The sequence below is a fragment of the Haliotis rubra genome, unplaced genomic scaffold (genome assembly GCF_003918875.1).
Source record: "Haliotis rubra isolate DU_JTF1 unplaced genomic scaffold, ASM391887v1 Scf931, whole genome shotgun sequence".
Lineage (NCBI taxonomy): Eukaryota > Metazoa > Mollusca > Gastropoda > Lepetellida > Haliotidae > Haliotis > Haliotis rubra.
The window spans coordinates 357,627-382,770 of NW_025767670.1; the positions used below are offsets into that span (position 1 = coordinate 357,627).

Below are 25,144 nucleotides of genomic sequence, written 5' to 3' on the forward strand. Positions count from 1 at the left end.
TCCATATTAAAAGGCTGTAAATTTTCACACAAAAAACCTGGCAGATCATGGTGATAGGCCATCTACTAATGGAATCCATTCCACTTTGACAGCTAATGGATCATTTTATAGAGACAAACTTGTTTGTCTCTTCAAGCTGTCTCTGTCTGAAATTACTTCAGAAGGCTTTGTCTGCACCAACTAATACATGCTATGCACATGCTTAGAGAACAAGCATGTAAGTTGACATGTTGCTGTTTACAGTCACAGTGAGGTGAGGTGAGGAGGTGAGGTGAGGTGAGGTGAGGTGAAATGACGTAACGAATAATACTGAGCCTACGTTTACTTAGACTGGTTTAAGTCAGTAAGTGTACTCAAGCAGTTATAGTGAGTGAGTGAGTGAGTTTAGTTTTATGCCGCTTTTAGCAATATTCCAGAAATATCATGGCGGGGACACCAGAAATGGGCTTCACACATTGTACCCATGTGGGGAATGGAACCCAGGTCTCCAGTGCGACGAGTGGCACTTTGATCACTAGGCTACCCCACCACCCCATATAACCATGTACCTCATAGTACACAGGGCTCCAGATAATTTTTCAACATCAGGAGTACGTACTCCTTATTTTTGTAATATAGGAGTACTGAAAAACCATTTCGAGTACTGAATGGAATTGTAGTATCAGTAATCTTGTATTTGGTTTCATATATGCACCACAACATTGCTACTCTTGTGTAAACAGGTCAATAAACAATAAACTTTTTCAGATAAATACGTCTGTAAATGATTCTAAGACCGTACACCATTGCTGTGATGCATATCTGCAATGTTTTCTAAATTATTTCCTACCGTATCATGCATATTTTTTAGCCGCACATACGCCGATACGGCCCTTATCTGGAGCCCTGGTACATGTCCATAGTTTCAAGGACTTCATGAATGCAAAATCAAAATGCTGTATTGTAACTCACATGAAAAACATTATATAAATGACCTCCAGACAGCTTGCCACAAAACATCCAAAGTAACCATGGTAACCAGGAAAATCCTCTTTAGTCAGGGACTGTTTTTAGTATGAAATTAGGACTGTATCATGTGTACCAGTGACCCCTATAACTGCCGCCATAACTGCCATTATTTCATCGCGAAAGCAGAGAGGCCTACACACTCTAATACACTTGATATTAGTTACTTAAGCGGTGGTTGACCAAGACTATATGCATCAGACTACAATCTGGTGGTTGTGGCGAGAGAATTCCTTGGAGATTTTGCTCCAGAGATTGCTGATCTCATGACTGCAGCCTCAGTAGGATGACATTACAGTCACGCTGGTGGATGCTCCTCAAACAAGCCTCATTGGGGACCCAGTGTCACTTTAGCCATTTTATCATCAACCTAAGACCCAACAGAAGCAGACATCATAAGGAGATCTGACAGAATATGGCTGTATCTTGTTATGACTTCTATCAGACTATCAAATTCACAGTCTAACTGCCAAGTTGCACATGATTACATACAGTGATTGGCATCTAAATAACCACGGATATCAAACTATCATGGCCTCGTTCTGTCTACCATTCAACACAAGACGGAAATTCTAATCCTGCCAAATCCTGTCTCAGTGATATGTAGACTGAAATTACTGTCATTAGTTTCCATGGCCCAAATGCAAATCTCACTAAATTTGTTTCATAAATCTGTTAGACAGCATAAAATCTTCAGACATGTTTAATGGGATGGCAAAATCCAAACAAATTCCTCTGATGAGATTGCTCATGTTCAATTTCATATTTACTGCCGTGTTTATTTGGTTCTCTATCCAGTGTTGATATTGATATTACAGACAGACGAATGGATTACGGACTGACAGCCAGGTATCACATGCACCTGTTGTATGATTAAACAGGAATCATGACCAACTTAGATTAATTCAGGAAGTCATGATACTGGAGTTTTATTTTGTTACACATGGCTGTTCAACAAAACACAGCTATGGAAAAATGTTTACTTGTTCTCTATTGTATTTTTTATCACAACTGCCATGTCTGGTATAATTCAATACTGCATTTCATTATTATTCTCAAAATGAGTCCTTAAATCTGCTACAGAGCCAGCCTGTGATGGCCATTGATGAAGGGGTCAATATCTCTCTGTGCTGATACCCAGTGGGCTTGTGATACTGGCAGTATTTGTTCTGTAATTGATATCAAACCTAGTAAGTCCCAGATTGTATTTGGTTGCCATATTCACTTGACCTAATAGCCATGAAGTGAGGATATTAACCGAACAGGAACATAAATAACTTTCTCCAATTATACAGAGATCACAGAATAATTCATGACAGTTATCAATGATGGCCGAGACTTCTGGTTACACAACATGTCCAACGCCAACCTGAATACTTCCCCTACAAATGTTGGGGGGCAATTTGTGATAATTGTTCCTTGACATGGTTGATTTTAGGAAAATTTCTTAATTTTCTCAAATGATATATAAAACCATCTTTTTTAAAAGAACTTTTTCCAAGCAAACAAGACATACATTTATTGTATTTTTAGTACATATTTATTATTCTTTTCCTTTTATTCTTCAGATTTTTAAAAGGAAAGAAATCCATGCAACTCTATGGAACCTTTATCTTTTTAACATTTCAAAAATATACCTGTTTGGTTGAACAAACACATGGGTCTTATGTGTTAAAAAAACTGATGAAAGTGTTGGCATCATGCCAAAGTCCAGGTTTGATTCTCACATGTGTACAATGTCTGAGCCTACTCCTTGCATTACATAACGGGAACAAAGCTATATTTCATCACACTTTTGGACATGCTGAAAGAAAACATTCTCTTTTGAAAGAAATACCAGCTATGATGTGAATATTACAACTGATGGCCACCCTGACAATATGGCGGGATATCTTTTATTCATGGCCGAAAGATGTTAAACAAATCACCCCTGGCTGACAAGTGTTATAATGCAGTTTGGTATCAATTCCATTAGTTTCACTCATTCCAGAAGAAAAGTGGACTTGAGTTGCGAGGAATTATGTCTTGTAGCTTAATGGTCATCTGTGGAGGAGTAATGGCTTCAGAAGACTGTCATGTTGGCAAAGAAATATATTTCAGAAATTGTTAGATGCAGGTTTTATGGTCTGGTGTTTTAGGGAAAAATTACATGTAGACAAGACAAAATCTGGTCAAACAATTTAACCATGCCAAGACCGAATCAGAATACTCTTTATAAAACTTTAATTTTGTGAACAAAATCGACATGTTCATATCCCAGAGAACAGGGGATTAACCACTCTTTATCCTAAATGAGTGGTTAATCCCGTTCTCCATATTCGATCCACTCACTCACTCTTTCATGTCCCTCTGTCTATCCAGGAGGTGTGGTAGTTTAGTACAGCATTTCATTTGTCACAACTAAATTGGGTTTGATTCCCTCGTGTCTCCAGTGTCATCTTGCCGGATTATTGCTAACAGCAGGATAAAACCACACTCACTGTCTATCACCCTAAATACATACCATAACTAAACTTTGCTATTACCAGCAGCAATACAAACATACCTAGCTATTTTCATTGCTTTGTTTTTCTCATCTTTACCAAAAAATCATTACCACTTTACAACTTACAGCCCAGTCAGCGTCTCAATGAAGGGAAAACCACACACATTACCCCCGTGTCTTGTTTCTCACAATCAGAGACAGGCCATCAATACCATGACAACTGTACAGGTAATAGGTACCACTGAACAGCCATTAAAGGACTACTCTAGGCACTATGAGCCAGCCACCTATTTGATGACCGTAGTAACACATTTCTTTATTGAACAGTGTCCTAACAGATGGCCCTTTCAGTGCTATGAACATCAGGCTGGAAGAGGCTAGTCACGCCACAAGGATAATTCTAAACGTTACCCAAACACTTAATGAGCAATTTACCAATGTTATACGCAGTTAGGAAAACAAATGACAGCTCCAAGGAAGTAGTTGGCAGTAATTCATAACTACATGTTCATTTAATTGTGTATCATACACTGACTGAGTGGTTTCCAAGAACGGGCATTATATCAGCTGGAATGTATTTAGTGGAGACATGCTGAGAAAAAACAAGAAGAATGAGTGGGTGGATGAGTTGGGTGGAATGACTGTGTGGGTGGTTGGGTGGATGAGTTGGGTGGAATGACTGTGTGGGTGGTTGGGTGGATGAGTTGGGTGGAATGACTGTGTGGGTGGTTGGGTGGATGGTTGGGTGGATGAGTTGGGTGGAATGACTGTGTGGGTGGTTGGGTGGATGAGTTGGGTGGAATGACTGTGTGGGTGGTTGATTCATGAATACAATATTGAAGTTAAGTGATTGATGCACAATATTGAATGCCCATGTTGACAGTGTTAATTTGTCACAGCAATAACCAGTGATCTCATGACACTCAAATTTGGTATCTAATAGTTATAGCTGACAGTAACATGTGCGGCCTTGGAAAACTAACATGACTTGCGGTACTACAAAGTTTGTACATATTTAATTCTTGCATATCTCATTTTGAAAAAGGACATAGGGTTCAAGTAAAACGGACACCTTTAAACAAATTGTAAATATTCATGAATATTCGGTTCTGGTGGCCACGAATAACGAATTGAATTCATGAAGGGCTACGGTTCGATTCACTGAATATGTGGATGAGTTGGGTGGAATGACTGTGTGGGTGGATGAGTTGGGTGGATGAGTTGGGTGGAATGACTGTGTGGGTGGATGAGTTGGGTGGAATGACTGTGGTTGGGTGAGTGAGTGAGTGAGTGAGCGAGTGAGTGGGTGAGTAGATGAGTGAAATGGGTGGAATGACTGTTGGTGGTTGGGTGGATGAGTGAGTTGGGTGGAATGACTGTGTGGTTGGGTGAGTGAGTGAGTGGTTGGGTGGGTGGGTGGATGTGCTGGAATTTATTTAGTGGAGACATGTTTAGAAAGAACAGGAAGAACAAGTGTTTGCCACTGATATGGCAATGTGTCCCCCGCTGCTAAAGAATGGAATATCTATAACATATTTACTACTTTTTATTTTTGGGTCAAATACAAGAGGCCTGAAATGACTGGTGTCTGCATAATCACCCAATGTAGGCTGTCGACATAATGAGATAATGTTTTATGAGATATCGCGTTTAAATAAGTTTGAAAAGTGGTCAAAGTGTCGTGGTGACCTTGAAAATAAGGTCAAGGTCACCCAAATCGACTGGTGTCTGGGTTATCCCCCAATGTAGGCTGTCACCAAATTTGAAGACACTGGGTACTGCAGTTCATGAGATATCACGCTAACAAGAATTGTGACGTATGTACACACGGACGCCGCTGAATACATAGTCCCCCGTTCCGCGTTCAGAATGTATTTTTGCTGTTGAGCGGGGACCAATGAGTGGGTGAGTGAGTGGGTTGGGTGGTACAGTGTGTGAGGAAGTGTTTTGGTGAGTGGTTAGACAAGTAAGTGAGAAGATGGCTAAGTAAGTGGGCATGGATTGAGGCCTTCACCACCTTGAGTCACAAGACAGTTGACTTGACAAAGAAACTCTAAACTCTCAAAACGACAACTTAAGGACCAGAAACTGCTTTATTCTGTTTGTTTTTGCCCTCTGCCTATTTTCGGATATTATGAAAAATGAATATAAAATGAATTACTTTCTGAAGCGCTTATCAACTTACCTGCAGAGAAAAGAAGTTTCTGAGTGTTTTTGCAATACAACCATACACATATTCATTGCAACAGCATCCCAATTTCTGCTACAACAATCAGTGTTTTTCCCCCAACACAAATCTGTACTGAAAGCTGATTTCATCTACATCTAATTTCCAATTGAAGTATACTTGAAATAAAACATGCGCCACCTTGCAAGTCTTACTAAGAACATCACACTCTCTGATGAACACTCAATAATGATACATGACAGTGAATGTGAATGTATGATATTTATATATTTCCGTTCCCCCTAAAACTGTTGGCTTCATTGATCTTAGTCCTCATGTTAGTTCTCCTCTGCATTGTACAATACCTTCACATGGAACAGGAGTGAAAATCAGTTGTTACTATGCCAGGCCTTTGATGCTACCATGTCCATGAATGACTACAAAAGCATGCTACATCTTTATCTTTTTATCTTTTTTTGTGTGACTTAAACATGCTTTTATTCGTTTGGTGAACATGCTGAGACAGTTTATGAAAACATCGCAACATATATTACGGTACAACGTGTTACGTCATGGCAACAACGTGAGTGAGTGAGTTTAGTGTTTCGTCACACTCAGCAATATTCCAGCTATATGGCGGAGGTCTGTAAATAATCGAGTCTGGACCAGACAATCCAGTGATCAACAGCATGAGTATCGATCTACGCAATTGGTATACGATGACATGTGTCAACCAAGTCAGCAAGCCTGACACCCGATCTCGTTAGTCGCCTCTTACGACAAGTTTTGTTTGTTTTTTATTTTATTTTTTTTATTAATTTTTTTATTTTCTGTTGAATACATGAACTTAAAAACTGTACAACAGTATGAGATATCTTGGTATACAAGCTGTGATAGGTGCGAGATACCCATGATCACCTCAATGAACACACACTGTGCAAAGATGGTCCTTCAAGGATAGTCAAATGTCCTGTAAAATTGATAATATTTACCAGCTAGCATATTTGCAAAATGTCACCATTACTGAAGAGGCCTTGTTTAGGCAATCTTCCTATGTCCTGTTGAATGTGATAGGAGCCTCTGCCCTTTGTACACAATGTGGTATATAGTCTTATAGCAAGATCATCCTACAACACAAACATCTACCAAGCAACACATCATTACTAACACATAGTACGTTCGTCTGGCATTCAATGGACACGATTTAACTACCTATGTGAAATAACATGTTGCTGAAAGTATAAAATTCAGTACATGGCAACCTGTATTCACTTCCTCAATTACATACAGTTTACTCCAAATCAGCATTGTGTTACCTAAGAACTTTATAACAATCGCATTAAAACCCACAGAAACTGACTGACTGACTGAGTTTAGTTTTACTCCGCTTTTAGCAATACTCCAGCAATATCACGGCGGGGGACACCAGAAATGGGCTTAACACATTGTGCCCATGTGGGGAATCGAACCCGGGTCTTCAGCGTGACGAGCCAACGCTTTAACCACTAGGCTACCCCACCGCCCCCACAGAAACTGAGATTCCTTACAACTGTATTAAACACAACTTTTAAAAGAAACTAATGCTCAAATAAATGGTTCCATCTAAGTACAACAATATGGATTCGTATACACTGGACAGTCTTAATTTGTGTCTACATCTTTATCAATATTGTTTCCATGGATTTATCATGTTTTTCTGAAGACAGACAACTGATGGAATCAAACATTGGTTTATTGAAAACAGATAATTGCTGGACCACCCATGATAATCCATGTTTAACTGGATAAAAACAACTGTTAGGGACAATTAACGACACCATCCTTACTTATCTGAAGAGAGACAATTAATGGGAACATCCATGCTTAACCAAAGAGAGACAATTCATGGGAACATCCATGTCTCTCTGAAGAAAGACAATTCATGGGAACAATCATGTCTCTCTGAAGAGAGACAATTAATGGGAACAACCATGTTTATCTGAAGAGAGACAATTCATGGGAACAGCCATGCTTACCCAAAGAATGACAATTAATGGGAACATCCACGTTTACCTGAAGAGAGACAATTCATGGGAACATCCATGTTTATCTGAAGAGCGACAATTAATGGGAACATCCATGTCTCTCTGAAGAGAGACAATTAATGGGAACATCCATGCTCACCCAAAGAGAGACAATTCATGGGAACAGCAATGGTTACCCAAAGAGAGACAATTAATGGGAACATCCATGTTCACCCAAAGAGAGACAATTAATGGGAACATCCACGTTTACCTGAAGAGAGACAATTGATGGGAACATCCATGTTTATATGAAGAGAGACAATTAATGGGAACAACCATGTTTACCTGAAGAGAGACAATTCATGGGAACATCCATGTTCACCCAAAGAGAGACAATTCATGGGAACATCCATGTCTCTCTGAAGAGAGACAATTAATGGGAACATCCATGTTCACCCAAAGAGAGACAATCAATGGGAACATCCACGTTTACCTGAAGAGAGACAATTGATGGAAACATCCATGCCTCTCTGAAGAGAGACAATTGATGGGAACATCCATGTTTACCTGAAGAAGAGAGACATGTTTACTTGAAGAGAGACAATTGATGGAAACATCCATGCCTCTCTGAAGAGAGACAATTGATGGGAACATCCATGTTTATCTGAAGAGAGACAATTAATGGGAACAACCATGTTTACCTGAAGAGAGACAATTCATGGGAACATCCATGTTCACCCAAAGAGAGACAATTCATGGGAACATCCATGTCTCTCTGAAGAGAGACAATTCATGGGAACATCCATGTTTACCCAAAGAGAGACAATTTTGGTTTTCAGAATGCCCAAGGAACAAAACTCAGTCAATAGTAGTGGCTTACACCACTTGACCACACGTGCCCTCAGTAAGGGCACTGATAACCCCACACACAGCATCCTTGTACCATCCTTTTTGGCCTCTAAACATAAATTCATAACTTCGCAACGACATGATATAACATGAGAGCTATTCTATCATCTGATCATTAGTGGTGTAACGATTCATCGATAGTATCGATGTTTGCATCGTCAACTACGCGATACGAGTGCATCGATACAAAACACGTTTAGGCAATATATTAGGATATTTATATCGCGAGGGTCCATGATACATCGATGTATCGCCACAAGAGACGATATATCCCGATACAACTTAAATATTACTTTAAGTTGTAGGGAGTATTGCATAAGTAATAGGAAGGGAGTCTCTTTGAAATTTTTCTGAATTTTAAAAACAAACTGAACCTAAAAGGAATTTGTTTGTGTCTGCCATCTTTATTACATGAACAAAGGAGTTAGTGTATCAGTGAAAGAATGTGAACAATCTCTGTGAACCATTTATTAACAACTATGAACGATGTCTTAGCTTTGTTAAGAAAGAGAAGATAAAATTTAGAAAGCATACTTATGAGTTTTTTGCAGTGATTCTGGTATAAATTACTGTATAAATTGCCTGTGCAAGCATTGGTGCAGAAACACAACTTTCCAAGGGAAACCTAGAGCAAGGTATACTGAATATGTTTGATTGTACTTTCTTAAACATTAAATGCTGAAACTTTATTACATGAACAGCCTTTTAAGTGTGTGTGAATGTAACACATGTTCTGCTGAATAACAAATAAAGATTCAGTCATTTTATCTATCATATATGTCCTGTTTTTAGGATTGTAAAGTATCGGGATAAGTATCGTATCGCCATCACTGTATCGTGAAAATAATCGTCTCGCAGGTTCCTTGCCAATACTTTCATGATATATCGTCTCGCCTCATTAAACTAGTATCGGGATATATCGTCTCGCCACTTAGGCCACGATACACAGCTCTACTGATCATGATATACCACAAATCATTAACTATTATAGGATACTATCAGAGTCCTGAGTTAGTGACATTTCCCTACGATACATAGCACAGATCTACCGAGGACAAAAAGGGTAACAGTGATTTATACGGTCATTACACAATAGAAAGGTTCTTGGGCAATTAATATAGACTGACTGAATTTGGTTTTACGTCGCTTTTAGCAATATTCCAGCAACATCACAGCGGGGGACACCAGAAATGGGCTTCACAATTAATATAGAAGGCACTTGTGTTTTAAACATGTTTTACTGCAATTCTCCATCAGTTATCATCAGAACATGTTTAAAACAACAAAACTGCCCCAAAACCAAATACCCATATTATTTTATCTAATTAGAAAAGACACATTTTTACAGACTTATAAAGAGTTACTTTGCTAGTGAGTTTGGTTTTACGCTGCTTTTAGCAATATTCCAGCAATACCACGGCATGGGACACCAGAAATGGCCTCACACATTGTACCCGTGTGGGGAATTGAACCCACGTCTTCAGCGTGATGAGCGAATGCTTTAACCACTAGGCTACCCCACTGCCCCTTTACTTTTCTAAATGAACGTAGGTGTTGACACACATTTCTCTTTATCTACTTCTGTCATGTTCAACTACAAGATCTGAAAATTATTCACTGAACGTGACACTGATGAATCAATAGAAACAAACAACTTATTTGGTTAGACAATATCTTTAAAAAGAAAATCAATGTCAATAGATAACTATTATGTTTTCCGATTTCCCGCCTTAAGTCATGAAGTCTGTATTTCCTCTAGCCTTCATGTGCCAAGGCCTACCTATCTATGTCAGTGATGGAGTCTAATCCACTGGAGTCACATTAGGACAGCAGGGATTTGCAGGCTGGAGTGACTGTAGGCTGATTTGTGTGCCACTCCTCGGCATCTTCAGCACCATTATACAGCACCTCGGGTCCACCTATTCATCACTGTCCTACCAGAAACCACATAATGGACGCAGATTTGGAGAATATATTCATGAAAGTCAGAGTTCGCAGAAGACCATACTAAAACCAATGGAACTGCATAGCCCTTTCTAAAAATGTTTTCAGACTGCAATGGTCAGAGAAAACAATCCATGATAAGACATGTTGCATATACATATACTGCAACAATATCGGAGGAGAAATATTGCCATGCCATAGAAGTCATACAGTGAAACGATTCCTTATGTTGACCAATTAGATTATATAATGGAGCTCATGGCGGTAGCTAATTTCTTTAGCGAATATGAATTTATACTGATTTAAATGCATATTGAGATTGATCACTTTGATAGCCATTCTCTATCCACTCATTGTGAAAGCCAGTGGTGCTCGATAATCTAATGATGTAAGCAGTGAATCAATTTCGCTTTTATCTTTCAATACTTTCTCATAGCTGGGCATTGTGGAGTGAGTGAGGTATAATGCAAATTGAGGAATATACCAGCAACAGAATTGGACTTCATGACAGGCATTAACCTTCAGTGTCTAAAGGAAATACCAGAACCACTGGGCAATCAGAGTGAGTGAGTGAGTTGGGTTTTTCTCTCCAGTTTTTAGCAATATTCCAGCAATATCACGGCAGGGGGACACAAGACGTGGGCTTCACACATTGTACCTATGTGGGGAATTGAACCAGGTCTTCGGCATGATGAGCGAACACTTTAACTTTTAGGCTACCCTACTGCCCCTGGGAAATCAGACTGACAAGTATCACACATGGTGCATTAGAAGTTCCATCTCATAGATGGAGATTATTGTACTTCATAGATAGGAATTATTGTACATCATAGATGGGGATTATTGTACATCATAGATGGGAATTATTGCACATCATAGATGGGGATTATTGTACATCATAGATGGAGATTATTGTACATCATAGATGGGGATTATTGTACATCATAGATGGGGATTATTGTACATCATAGATGGGGATTATTGTACATCATAGATGGGGATTATTGTACATCATAGATGGGGATTATTGTACATCATAGATAGGGATTATTGTACATCACAGATGGGGATTATTGTACATCATAGATGGGGATTATTGTACATCATAGATAGGGATTATAGTACATCATAGATGGGGATTATTGGACATCATATAGGGATTATTAAACATCATTGATAGGGATTATTGAACATCATAGATAGGGATTATTGAACATCATACATAGGGATTATTGAACATCATAGATAGGGATTATAGTACATCATAGATGGGGATTATTGTACATCATACATAGGGATTATTAAACATCATTGATAGGGATTATTGAACATCATAGATAGGGATTATTGAACATCATACATAGGGATTATTGTACATCATTGATAGGGATTATTGAACATCATAGATAGGGATTATTGTACATCATAGATAGGGATTATTGCACAAGAATGGGTATCACCCTGATATTATGAAATGAGTGTCAAAATCCTTGTACTCCCCAAGAATGAGTGTAATACATGAATTATTACATAAGTTTTCCCAAATCAGTATGACTGACATCTGAGTGGTGAAGATTGTTTAAAGCCCATTATTTCTTTATCTGTTTGAGCTCCCCTTTGAAAAATGCACTGAAAACAATTGTCAAATACTGTCAACACTATTTGGCTATGATGTTGCACTTTGTGTGTTGACATTCAAACTTTACATTACAAAGAAATTTGAATAAGGCTGTCCTGATGGTGTAAACAATACACTGGTGAGCATATGATTTTGTAAAGTCTCAGTCATGTTAGAATCCTTCAGGTTAGAGTATTTTAGAGAATTGCAAGAAAATAGGATGCAAATCATTAACAGACAATAATACATCAACATTTATCAATTGGAGCTCATTGCTTCCAAAAAACACTAACAGTGTAGCATGAATATCAGGAGCCATGTGTACAAGAAGTAGCTGGGTGCATGCGCTTCAGGCATCGTCATTAACAGACACTATAGCATGCGACATGAGTACAGTAGTAATTAACCCTGCAGCCATGGCGCTCTCACACAAGTCTGGAATGAGTGAGTTGACCCAGGACAGGGTTGTGGTTGGATCAGGGCGTGGCAACCTGATCCTTGCAGCCACAGAGTGACGCAGGTGGGAGATGTTATCAACGTGTGGACACAATGAACCTTGGTGTGATGGTGACACTGGTTCTGCTTGTTATTGACCATTGATTATCTTTTGGTTTCAGATTCAAACCATAGAATCAACCAGATATCTGTTACTGATTATTTTCCAACAGTAAAAAATCTTTTAATGAATGGAAGTGGACAAGTCTGCATCCTGTATCATGTGTATGCCGGTTCCAAGCTCAAGTGCAATACCATTTCTTCTAGGCTTGCACAAAGCCCCCTTTGATAAGGTCACTCCTTGATGTAAGCTGTAACTTGGATGTTCAGGGTGCCCTTGAAAAATATTTACACTGGTTTAACAAGCGACTTCAGAGTCATCACAAGGATACGTTTTCGTACAACCACACTTTGCACTAAGGTGAAACTTCTGCAACAGACACATGAATTTCCCTTAGTCCTTGCTTATTTGGAAACATTCTTCTTCCCAGCTTCATATAATGTGAAGAACAAGCCAATGTTAGGAGAACTTTTCTAACTGACCTTGGTCATACTTACCTAAAGTTTTGCTCTGTTCTCAGGATTATCATAGCCTACAGGGGCAGTGTGAAAGAGCTTGGTGTCCTAAGTGTTCAGTTGCAGGCCAAGTTTTGATCACATTAGGTGAAGGTGCTCTGGGAAAGTAGGCTAAGTGATCGGCTGCAGGCATTTGCTACGGCGGGTGAACTAATACTAAGATACAAGTTTGGGCTTGTAGATTGGATAGTACTTTGTACAGGCTGGTATAACAAAAGTAAGAGAAAAAGCATCCTAAATCTGTTAACTTACAGTTTCAACGCTGCTGCTGATGCTGCTGCAGATATTTCTAGCAAATGTGTTTATGATCACTTCTGATGCAGAACTCCTGCAAAGCTCATTTCATATGTACAAGGTTTCTTTTGCCCAACTCAAAAATCAATCATGTTTCAACTTTTAAAATTGATCATCATCCAGTTTGGTGGCACAGTGGAGGACACAGTGGAGGACAGAGGACCACAGAAGTGGACAGGAAGAAGGACAGGAAGGACAGTGGAGGAAGAGGAAGACAGAGCCAGGAGACAGAGCCAAGGAAATGGACAAGGACAGACGGTGGAGGAGGTAGACAAGGAGGACACAGGACAGGAGGACAAGGAGGAGTGGAGGTAGAGGAAGAAGGACAAGGACAGAAAGTGGAATGGATGGACGTAGACACAGTGGTGAAAGAAAAGACTGAGGAATGGACTGAAGAACATGACAACAGTGGTGGACTGAAGTGGTGGACAGATAGAGAAACAAAGAGGAAGCACGAAATGTGGAGGTTACATGGATGGTGGAGGAAGAATGGACAGAGCCACACTTAGTGGTGGACAGAAGGAAGTGGAGGAGGAAGAAAGGTTGTTTTAGTGGTGGACAGAGGAACAAGGATGGATGGAGGAGAAGGAAGAATAGAGAAAGAAAGAAATGGACAGAGGAAGAAAGAAAGGAAGAAAGAAGGAAGAGGGATGGAAGAAAGAAAGGAGAAAGAAGAAAGGATGGAGTAGAGTGATGAAAGAAAGAAAGAAGGACATGGTGAGTGGAAGAAGAAAGGATAGAAGAAAGTGGATGGAAGAAAGAAAGAAATGGAGAATGGTGGAAAAGAAGAAATGGACAGAAGAAAGAAGGAAAGGATAATGGATGGAAGAAAGAAAGGAAGAAGAGGTGGAAGGAACAGAGGTAAAGAAAGAAAGGATGGAAAGAAGAAGAAAGAATGGAAAGAAAGAATGGACAGGAAGGAAAGAAGGAATGGACAGAAAGAAGAAAGGAATGGTGGACAGAAGGAAGATGGTGGAGGAAAGAAAGAGTGGTGGAAGGAAGGAAAGTGGATGGAAGAAAGGTGGAAGGAAGGAAGGAAATGGGTAGAAGAAAGAAGAAGGAAGAAAGAAAGAAAGAAAGAAGGAAAGGAAGAAAGGAATGGTGGAAGGAAGAAAGGGTGGATGGAAGAAAGGAAAGGTGGAAGAAGGAAAGGTGGTGGAAAGAAAGGTGGTGGTGGAGGAAGGAAAGAAGAGGAAAGGTGGTGGAGAAGAAAGGAAAGAAAGAAAGTGGATGGTGGTGGAAGGAAAGAAAAGAAGTGAGTGGTAGATGGTAGAAGAAGAAGGAAAGAAATGGAAGGACAGGAAAGAAAGAAGGTGGACAGAGGAAGAAAGGAAGGAAGGAAGAAGGAATGGGACGGCAGTGGATGTCAGTCATTGTCTGGCGGGCGGCGGATGGAATCATTGTCAGCGGCGGATCATGGTGGATTGCCATTCCCAGCGACGGGTGGTCTGAGAAAGACGTCTTCCTGACGGGCGGAGGCAGAAGCCACCTTAGTGGCGGAGGAAGAGGCAGCTGTTGCCTTTACAGAGATCATGGACAGTCATTGTCTCCATGGACGGGTGGAGGCATTGTTTGCCTCAGCAGTGGAGGACACTGTCTTGAAGTGGAGGGACAGACAGAGGCAGTCATCTGAAGTGAGTGAGCAGCCTGTTGCCTGAAGGACGGGTGGAGGTAGCTGTTTGTAGTGGTGGAGGAAGGCAGGCATTAGTCTCATGACGGTGAGACACCACAGTGGAGAAGTGTTGGCTGTCTAGTGGAGGACTGAGGCATTGTCGTTAGTGAAGGAGGCAGCTGTTGAAGGGTGGTGGAGGACAGAAAGGGTGGACAGTGACAGAGACAGAGTGGAGGACAGGAAGAGGCACGGAGGAAGATGGCGGAGACACAGTGGAGGAGGACAGCAGTGGACGGACAACCCCAGTGGAAGGATGGAGGAAGACATGGACAGTGAATGGAGGAAGGAGGAGGAAGGAGGACAGAGGTGGAGGAAGGACAGGAAGAAAGGAGGTGGACAGACATGGACACAGTGGACCGAGGACAGAGCCACAGGACATGGACAGACAGGACAGAAGGACACATGGACACAGTGGAGGAAGAACACAGTGGTGGACAGAGGAACGAATGGATGGAGGATGGACAGCAACAAGGAGCCACATGGAGAAGGACAGAGGAAGACATGGAGGAGGCAGAAAGAAGAAATGGAGGAAGAAGTGAATGGTGGAGGTGGAAGAAAGAAGGACAGAAGGATGGACAGGAAGGAGGAGGAAGGACAGAGGAGGAGGAACACAGTGGAGGAGTGGAGAGAAAGAAGACAAATGGACAGGAAAAGGAAGGAAAGAAAGGTGGAGTGGACAGAGGAAGAAGGAGAAGGAGGAATGGTGGAAGAGCTTGAAGAAGAAAGAGATAGAAGGAAGAAAAGTGAGAGGAAGAAAGAAAATGGTGGAAGGAAGAAGAAAGGAATGGAAGACAGATGAAGGATGGTAGAAGAAAGAAAGGATGGAAGGAGGTGGAAAGGAAGAAATGGAAGAAAGGAATGGTGGATAGTGGAAGAAATGGAGGTGGAAGAAGAATGTGGTGGAGGACAGAAGGAAATAGTGGACAGGTGGAAGAAAGAAAGGAAGGAAGAAAGAAAGGTGGAGGAAGAAAGAAAGAAAGAGTGGTGGAATGGTGGAAGAAAGAAAGGAAGGAAAGAAGGAAGGAAAGAAAGAAGAAAGGTGGATGGAAGAAAGAAAGGAAGTGGAGGAAAGAAGGAGGAAGAAAGAAGTGGACTGGAGGAAAGAAATGGTAGTGAAGAAAGGAAAGATGGAGGAAGAAAGAAAGAAGAAAGAAAGATGGATGGATGGAAGAAAGGTAGTTGTTGTTTTAGTGGTGGGTGGTGGTAGTTGTTGTTTTAGTGGTGGTAGTGGTAGTTGTTGTTTTAGTGGTGGATGGTGGTGGTAGTTGGTAGTTTGTTTTAGTGGTGGGTGGAGGTAGTTGTTGTTTTAGTGGTGGGGTGGTGGTAGTTGGTTGTTGTTTTAGTGGTGGGTGGTGGTGTTGAGTGGTAGTTGTTGTTTTAGTGGTGGACAGAGGTAGTTGTTGTTTTAGTGTAGTAGTTGTTGTTTAGTGGTGGATGGTAGTGGTTGGATGGGAGGTGGTAGTTGTTGTTTTAGTGGTGGGTGGAGGTAGTTGTTGTTTTAGTGGTGGGTGGAGGTAGTTGTTGTTTTAGTAGTGGATGGTGGAGGTAGTTGTTTTTTAGTGGTGGTGGGTGGTGGGTTGGTAGTTTTGTTTTAGTGTGGTGGGTTGTTTTAGTGGTGACAGAGGTAGTTGTTGTTTTAGTGGTGGGTGGTGGTAGTTGTTGTTTTAGTGGTGGTTGTTTTAGTGGTGGGTAGAGGTAGTTGTTGTTTTAGTGGTGGGTGGAGGTAGTTGTTGTTTTAGTGGTGGGTGGAGGTAGTTGTTGTTTTAGTGGTGGGTGGTGGTAGTTGTTGTTTTAGTGGTGGGCAGAGGTAGTAGTTGTTTTAGTTAGTTGTTTTAGTGGTGGGTGGAGGTAGTTGTTGTTTTAGTGGTGGGTGGAGGTAGTTGTTGTTTTAGTGGTGGGTGGTGGTAGTTGTTGTTTTAGTGGTGGGTGGTGGTAGTTGTTGTTTTAGTGGTGGAGGAGTGGTAGTTGTTGTTTTAGTGGTGGGTGGAGGTAGTTGTTGTTTTAGTGGTGGATATGGTGGTAGTTGTTGTTTTAGTGATGGGTAATATTTTTTCTTTTCCCATGAGGTAGTTGTTGTTTTAGTGGTGGGTGGTGGTAGTTGTTGATTTTAGTGGTGACCTGGCTTTTTGCATACATTGGAAAATGTCAGAGTGTTTCACTGAATGCTTGTAATGAAATATCTATGCTTCAGATCAACATAGTGAACAAAACAAAGAAATGGACACCTGAAGAAATTGTCACAAAAAACATCCTACAAGAGACCATAGGGGAAATAAAAAAAATGTTGTGGTTCCGATTACACCTCTTTAGAATTTTGGGTAGGTAGGTAGGAATTTAAAAAAAATAAAATCATATTTTTCTTCGAAGTAAAGTACAAACTAATAAAACATTTATCAATGTGTAATTGTTTATTCAATCAAGCTTGTGGCCATCATATTGACTTTCTCTATCAGAATGATCATGTCTGTCGGTGCTGGGAAAAAACAATGGTATCTGAAAGTTTATTTTATTCATTCCGCTTAAAAAGAATAGGGTCGGCACCAGAATTCAATGGTCCGTCGGGTAATCAGAACTACAACATTTTTTTAGGCCTAGTTTAAAACGTCTATGACAGTTAGAAATAACTGAACAGCCTTTGTCATCGCTAAACATGGACTTCAGTATGCAGTCTTGATGTGAATTGTCATATGATATGCACCATTCACATCTGTATTTTGCTTGCATCAAACAATTGAAACATTCCAACATAAGACTATGTCAACAAGCACACATTGCTGACAAAGTCAAGGGCTCAGCAAAATGAAGGGAGGCAACTCATTCATGTAAAAGAAGTAATATGCTGCACAAATGAATACCCAGAAGCTATAGATCTCACACACATGTGCATGCATTCCCTGTTGAAGCACCTTTAACTACATGCAGAAGCTATAGATCTCACACACATGTGCATGCATTCCCTGTTGAAGCACCTTTAACTACACGCAGAAGCTATAGATCTCACACATGTGCATGCATTCCCTGTTGAAGCACCTTTAACTACACCCAGAAGCTATAGATCTCACACACATGTGCATGCATTCCCTGTTGAAGCACCTTTAACTACACGCAGAAGCTATAGATCTCACACACATGTGCATGCATTCCCTGTTGAAGCACCTTTAACTACACGCAGAAGCTATAGATCACACACACATGTGCATGCATTCCCTGTTGAAGCACCTTTAACTACACACAGAAGTTATAGATCTCACACATATGTGCATGCATTCCCTGTTGAAGCACCTTTAACTACACACAGAAGTTATAGATCTCACATATATGTGCATGCATTCCCTGTTGAAGCACCTTTAACTACACACAGAAGTTATAGATCTCACATATATGTGCATGCATTCCCTGTTGAAGCACCTTTAACTACACACAGAAGTTATAGATCTCACATATATGTGCATGCATTCCCTGTTGAAGCACCTTTAACTACACACAGAAGTTATAGATCTCACACACATGTGCATGCATTCCCTGTTGAAGCACCTTTAACTACATGCAGAAGCTATAGATCTCACACACCTGTTGTGCATATAGATCTCACATATATGTGCATGCATTCCCTGTTGAAGCACCTTTAACTACACACAGAAGTTATAGATCTCACACATGTGCATGCATTCCCTGTTGAAGCACCTTTAACTACACACAGAAGTTATAGATCTCACATACATGTGCATGCATTCCCTGTTGAAGCACCTTTAACTACACGCAGAAGCTATAGATCTCACACACATGTGCATGCATTCCCTGTTGAAGCACCTTTAACTACATGCAGAAGCTATAGATCTCACACACATGTGCATGCATTCCCTGTTGAAGCACCTTTAACTACACCCAGAAGTTATAGATCTCACACACATGTGCATGCATTCCCTGTTGAAGCACCTTTAACTACACGCAGAAGCTATAGATCTCACACACATGTGCATGCATTCCCTGTTGAAGCACCTTTAACTACACACAGAAGTTATAGATCTCACATATATGTGCATGCATTCCCTGTTGAAGCACCTTTAACTACACACAGAAGTTATAGATCTCACATATATGTGCATGCATTCCCTGTTGAAGCACCTTTAACTACACACAGAAGTTATAGATCTCACACATGTGCATGCATTCCCTGTTGAAGCACCTTTAACTACACACAGAAGTTATAGATCTCACATATATGTGCATGCATTCCCTGTTGAAGCACCTTTAACTACACGCAGAAGCTATAGATCTCACATACATGTGCATGCATTCCCTGTTGAAGCACCTTTAACTACACACAGAAGTTATAGATCTCACACATATGTGCATGCATTCCTGTTGAAGCACCTTTAACTACACAGTTATAGATCTCACACTAGCTATGTGCATGCATTCCCTGTTGAAGCACCTTTAACTGCAGAAGCTATAGATCACACACATATGTGCATGCATTCCCTGTTGTGCATCACAGATCTCTCACATACATGTGCATTCCCTGTTGAAGCACCTTTAACTACACACAGAAGCTATAGATCTCACACACATGTGCATGCATTCCCTGTTGAAGCACCTTTAACTTCTACATGCAGAAGCTATAGATCTCACACATGTGCATGCATTCCCTGTTGAAGCACCTTTTTAAGCTACACACAGAAGCTATAGATCACACACACATGTGCATGCATTCCCTGTTGAAGCACCTTTAACTACACACAGAAGTTATAGATCTCACATATATGTGCATGCATTCCCTGTTGAAGCACCTTTAACTACACACAGAAGCTATAGATCTCACACATATGTGCATGCATTCCCTGTTGAAGCACCTTTAACTACACACAGAAGTTATAGATCTCACATATATGTGCATGCATTCCCTGTTGAAGCACCTTTTAACTACACACAGAAGCTATAGATCTCACATATATGTGCATGCATTCCCTGTTGAAGCACCTTTAACTACACACAGAAGTTACAGATCTCACATATATGTGCATGCATTCCTGTTGAAGCACCTTTAACTACACACAGAAGTTATAGATCTCACACACATGTGCATGCATTCCCTGTTGAAGCACCTTTAACTACACGCAGAAGTTATAGATCTCACACATATGTGCATGCATTCCCTGTTGAAGCACCTTTAACTACACACAGAAGTTATAGATCTCACACATATGTGCATGCATTCCCTGTTGAAGCACCTTTAACTACACACAGAAGTTATAGATCTCACATATATGTGCATGCATTCCCTGTTGAAGCACCTTTAACTACACACAGAAGTTATAGATCTCACATATATGTGCATGCATTCCCTGTTGAAGCACCTTTAACTACACACAGAAGTTATAGATCTCACACACATGTGCATGCATTCCCTGTTGAAGCACCTTTAACTACACACAGAAGTTATAGATCTCACATATATGTGCATGCATTCCCTGTTGAAGCACTTTAACTGTACCCAGAAGCTATAGAACTAAAGCATGTGCTTGTAGAGGCTTGTAGGATTCCAGATCTAAGGTTTGTGTTAAATGTAGAACCAGGCCTGCTGTTGCCATGTATGTCATGAATTATGTAATGTTCTAACAAAGTGACAGTGTGGAAGTGTGACATGACAGGCGTCGGCTGTGAAGGCCTGCTGATACTTATATTCATCATCAGTGTTGTCCCTAACTTCAAACTGTGAACATCAACCACATCTTAATACTTCAACCTTCAGATATTTCACACATTTCTCAGAACGGTCCTCACAATAATGGTGCAGTTCAATAATTCCAAATCAAATCTTGTCACAAATCCCTTGGCACATCAATTCTAATGACAAAAGATAAATCAAAACTTTCAAACTATTTTTCATTGTGAAATAGGTTTAGTGGCTATTTTATGTTGTGGCATTAATGTTAAATCATCCTGTCAGCGATTCAGGGTTCCTCCACGTCCTTAACCTCTCTCAGCGCAACACAGTAACTGTTCCATCCATTTCCACACATTACCGTCCTTCATCATGTCATGCTGCTTCAAAACCTGCTGGCTAAAGGACATAACACTTTGGCAGCAGAGTTTTTCATTCTTTCTCTTTAAACTGTAAAAGGAGACCTGACAACTGATTTAACATGAACTAAACAGTCACTCGTGTTGACAATGTTGATCACCAATTCTCAGAGAGAATGCCCAATTACCTATTTCTTCTGTCGTTTTGATTTGTACTTGTTTAGCAGACGAAATAAACATGAATAAAAGTCAAATACACATCCGGTACTACCAATTAAACATGGTATAAATCGTAGAAACCAACTGGAAATCACTTTGTTTGTAACAATCAAAACGTGTCACAATTTATTCATTCTTGGTGTCGCCAAAGCTGTAGTGTTTAAACAAATGGATACCTTAGTATGTGTACCATCATAGGCATTTTAAAATCCTTCCCATAGGTTATACGCATACATGAATGTAAAACCTATGAAAAATGAAGGGATTATCATAATAAACAAAACAAGCATTGTCACTAAGTTGACATAATTCCCTGCCGCAAATTATCAAATCAAACTTATAAAGTAATGAAGTTTAAGATGAAGTTAAATGTCAACAAAAACATGACCAGTTAACCTCTCTTGATATCTTGCTCTTTAGTTGTTCAAACACACACATATTTTCAAGACTTGACTTTGAACTTGACATGAATGTCATAGTGTATGAAATGTGCAAAAAATAGTACTAAAGAAATTGCTATTGAAAAACATTCAAGGGAAATCTTGAAAGTCTATGAAGAAAATCCAGTGAACCGTTCTTGAAATATCTTGCTGACAATTCAGGTTAACATGCTGAAATCTTCAAAGTGTCGTCATGACCCTGAAAGCTATGTGAAGGTCACCAAATCGACTGGGCCCTGGGCCTTCCCAAAATGAAGCTTGGTGTCAAATATGAAGAAAATCCAGTGAATATTTTTTGCCATATCTTGCTGACTATCTTAACATGCAATTTAACATGCTGAAATCTTCAGTGTCTCTGTGACCTTGGAAATTAAGTGAAGGTCACCAAACTTGACTGGGCCCTGCGCCTTCCCTAGATAAAGCTTGGTGTCAAGTATGAAGAAATCCAGGGAACGGTTCTTGAGATAGCTGAACATGCTGAAATCTTCAAAGTGTCGCCATGACCTTGAAAATTATGTGAAGGTCACCAAATCGACTGGGCCCTGTGCCTTCCCTAGATAAAGTTTGGTATTGAATATGAAGAAAATCCAGTGAACGGTTCTTGAGATAGCTTAACATGCAGGTAAAACGTTAAAGTCCCCTTGTGACCTTGAAATGAAGGTCAAGGTCACCAAACCTGACTTGGCCCTTTCTTAAACTGTGATGAACTTAGGTACCAAATATGAAAAGAATCTAGAGAACGATTCTTAAGATATTCCAATTCGAACGGACGGACGGAGCCTAATGCTATATCACCCGCTTCGTGCTAAACGCGCGGCGGGGGATAACAAATGTGACACTACGAAATATGTTGCCACAATAGCGGTAATCTATGTTACAGAACGTAAAATGCAGTGTAAAATGCATATATATTGACAAACATTTGTTTTGAAAGCTCGCAAGTTTTTACTGGATATATTATATGTAGAAAAAGCGTCATCTTGGAACACATCGTACCATATAAAACCGTACAAAAAGACGAATCCGGTCTATAAAAATAGTTGTGTTAAGCATGAAAGCCAAGTTACCATTACTGTACGGAAACATGAATAACAGCTACCCATGAAAGTGATTAGAATGAATGCTTTGTGTTTTCATAGAGTAATAAGACCGAAAAGGGAGTGCAATAAGCTCCCAGTCAAGATCATGGTAGTTTGCAAACGGTGAAAGTAATCTATGTCAAGAAATCTACGTTACCACCTGATATGGAATCTTACAAAATATTACTGGAAATAGAAGATTTCACTTCATGGCATAGTCAGAGAACCCTGGCAAATAATTCCATAACCTACAACAGTTGCCACCGGTTGCTGTCACATGATCGCAGCACTTCAGTGACATTTCACGAAATTCAAATTTGGAAGGGAAACTTCATCTTTATTCAGGAAATTCCCTGTGAAACAGCTAAGATTGCTTGTTAATTTACTTCATTATAGGGATATAGTTTCACAATATTTCAAAACAAAAATTCTACTGTTGAGAATTTCTTCGATAGAAGCATTTGGAAATGATCACTATATTTGGGTGTCGTTAGCCATCATTTCAAAAGATTATCAAAAGATTAACAAAAGTTGTATTTCATGAAGCTTGTATCAATTCTGTTAATATCACATAGATTTTTTTCGACATATTGATATTGACCCTAAACGTATGATATTTCGATCTCTTAAAAAAACTGCAACATATCTTCCCCTCAATTTTGTACTCATTCCTCAAAGTATGGTAACGTAGATTGCACTGAATCAAGTAATACCTTCATAGCTATCACATGTTCCGGTAACTGTGATGAATATTTTATTTATTGCTCATCAAGTAGCAATAATGAATTTCATATATGGTAAGTTGTAAAATCAGTCTATATGAGGACCATTATTACGTCCAATGAATTAGTTTGTAAGGTAACAATAAAATAGATTACAGTTTGGTAACGTAGATTACAAAAATATCATTGTTGAATTCTGACAGAATGGGCAAGACTCATGCCGAGATCCAGCGGGATTACGGACAAGGGAATAGGGGGAAAGAAGGAATGAATGTTATTCATGTGAACAAGTGTTTTTTTGTGCAAATCTGTAATCTACGTTACAAAGGCATTCATTCACAACCTGATCAATAATATTACCTTTTATAAATAATGTTGTATTGTCAGTGAAGTTCATGATATTACTTCTCAGATGTCGATTCTTTTTGTCGTCTTCTTTTGCATAAAGAACTGCATTTAACAGTATAACTTAAAGTTATTTTTTCAAGAGCTTTGACTTGATCAAGTTTATTGTTATAATGCTAACAAACTCAACTGATTGGAGAGAAAGTTACATGTAGGGTTGTTTCCTAAACGAACCACAACTTTGGGATTAACGACTGAATTTTGTGAATGATATCTCCCTTCAATGTGTTATGCAGCCATCATAAAGAACAGTCACGTAGATTACAACGATTGTGTAGGGTGGTATTGTATGAGATGTGATGGAATTTTTACAAGCTCCCCTTGAGTGCTACAATTTCTGATTTTCATTCGTGACACTTTCTTCAATAAAACAGCAACAACAAGTGACAGAAATATTGTCTTTATTTTTTTACAATTTGAGTCTTTTAAATTGGGCATTCTCTGTGAGAGTTGGTGTGATGTTATTAAACACGTATTGACGAAACGTTAATGCCACTGCCACAAAGTGTATCCTTGCAAAATTCCCACAATTTTAATTATTTGACATACTTTTTATAACAAAAGCAGGCAGGGATACAAGTAGTTTCTGTTCAAGGGATAAGTTGATCTTAAATTTGAACAAAAATTCTACTATGCTTGTTGTCTGTGCCCAAAACAATTGGGTCTTATACCTCACACCTGTCTCTTGATTTCTGTCCCTTGATTTTTACCATGTATTACTATAGATATATGAAATTATATTTGCTGTGCTTACTAAACAGAAAGGGGCGGTGGGGTAGTCTAGTGGTTAAAGTGTTCGCTTGTCACGCCGAAGACCCGGGTTTGATTCCCAACATGGGTACAATGTGTCAAGCCAATTTCTGGAGTGCCCTGCTGTGATATTGCTGGAATATTGCTAAAAGCGGTGTAAAACCATACTCACTCACTCACTACAAGACAGAAAAGCTCTACTGGACTCAGACTATGGACTAATGGCTAAAGTTAAAGACTGTCTTACAGTCAGTGTCTGCTTTTGAGACTACCACTGACTGCTATCCTGAATATGGGTCTTAGCATCATTTTCAGTTGAATATAGTGTTATGTTATT

At 39.7% G+C, this 25,144-nt stretch overlaps 1 protein-coding gene and 1 long non-coding RNA gene across 2 annotated transcripts; one reads left to right on the forward strand and one right to left on the reverse strand.

Moving 5' to 3' along the window:
• Window positions 1-6,554: 6,554 nt before the first annotated feature.
• Window positions 6,555-13,007, reverse strand: LOC124264601. Its single transcript, XR_006895177.1, has 3 exons — window positions 12,997-13,007; window positions 8,604-8,607; window positions 6,555-6,708 (listed from the first exon to the last, which is right to left on the reverse strand). It is a non-coding gene; the product is annotated as an uncharacterized LOC124264601 (long non-coding RNA).
• A 1,587-nt stretch (window positions 13,008-14,594) lies between these two features.
• LOC124264600 (vicilin-like seed storage protein At2g18540) lies at window positions 14,595-15,967 on the forward strand. The gene is made up of 2 exons (XM_046699348.1): window positions 14,595-14,751; window positions 15,276-15,967. The coding sequence occupies exons 1-2, from the start codon at window positions 14,595-14,597 to the stop codon at window positions 15,965-15,967; spliced, it is 849 nt and encodes a 282-aa protein (XP_046555304.1).
• Window positions 15,968-25,144: the final 9,177 nt, after the last annotated feature.

Coding starts and splice junctions, on each gene's coding strand:
- LOC124264600 (XM_046699348.1), top strand. CDS start 14,595: ATGGTGGAAGGAAGAAAGGGTGGATGGAAGAAAGGAAAGGTGGAAGAA. Junction 14,752..15,275: donor GGTGGAAGGAAAGAAAAGAA/GTGAGTGGTAGA, acceptor CATTGTCGTTAG/TGAAGGAGGCAGCTGTTGAA.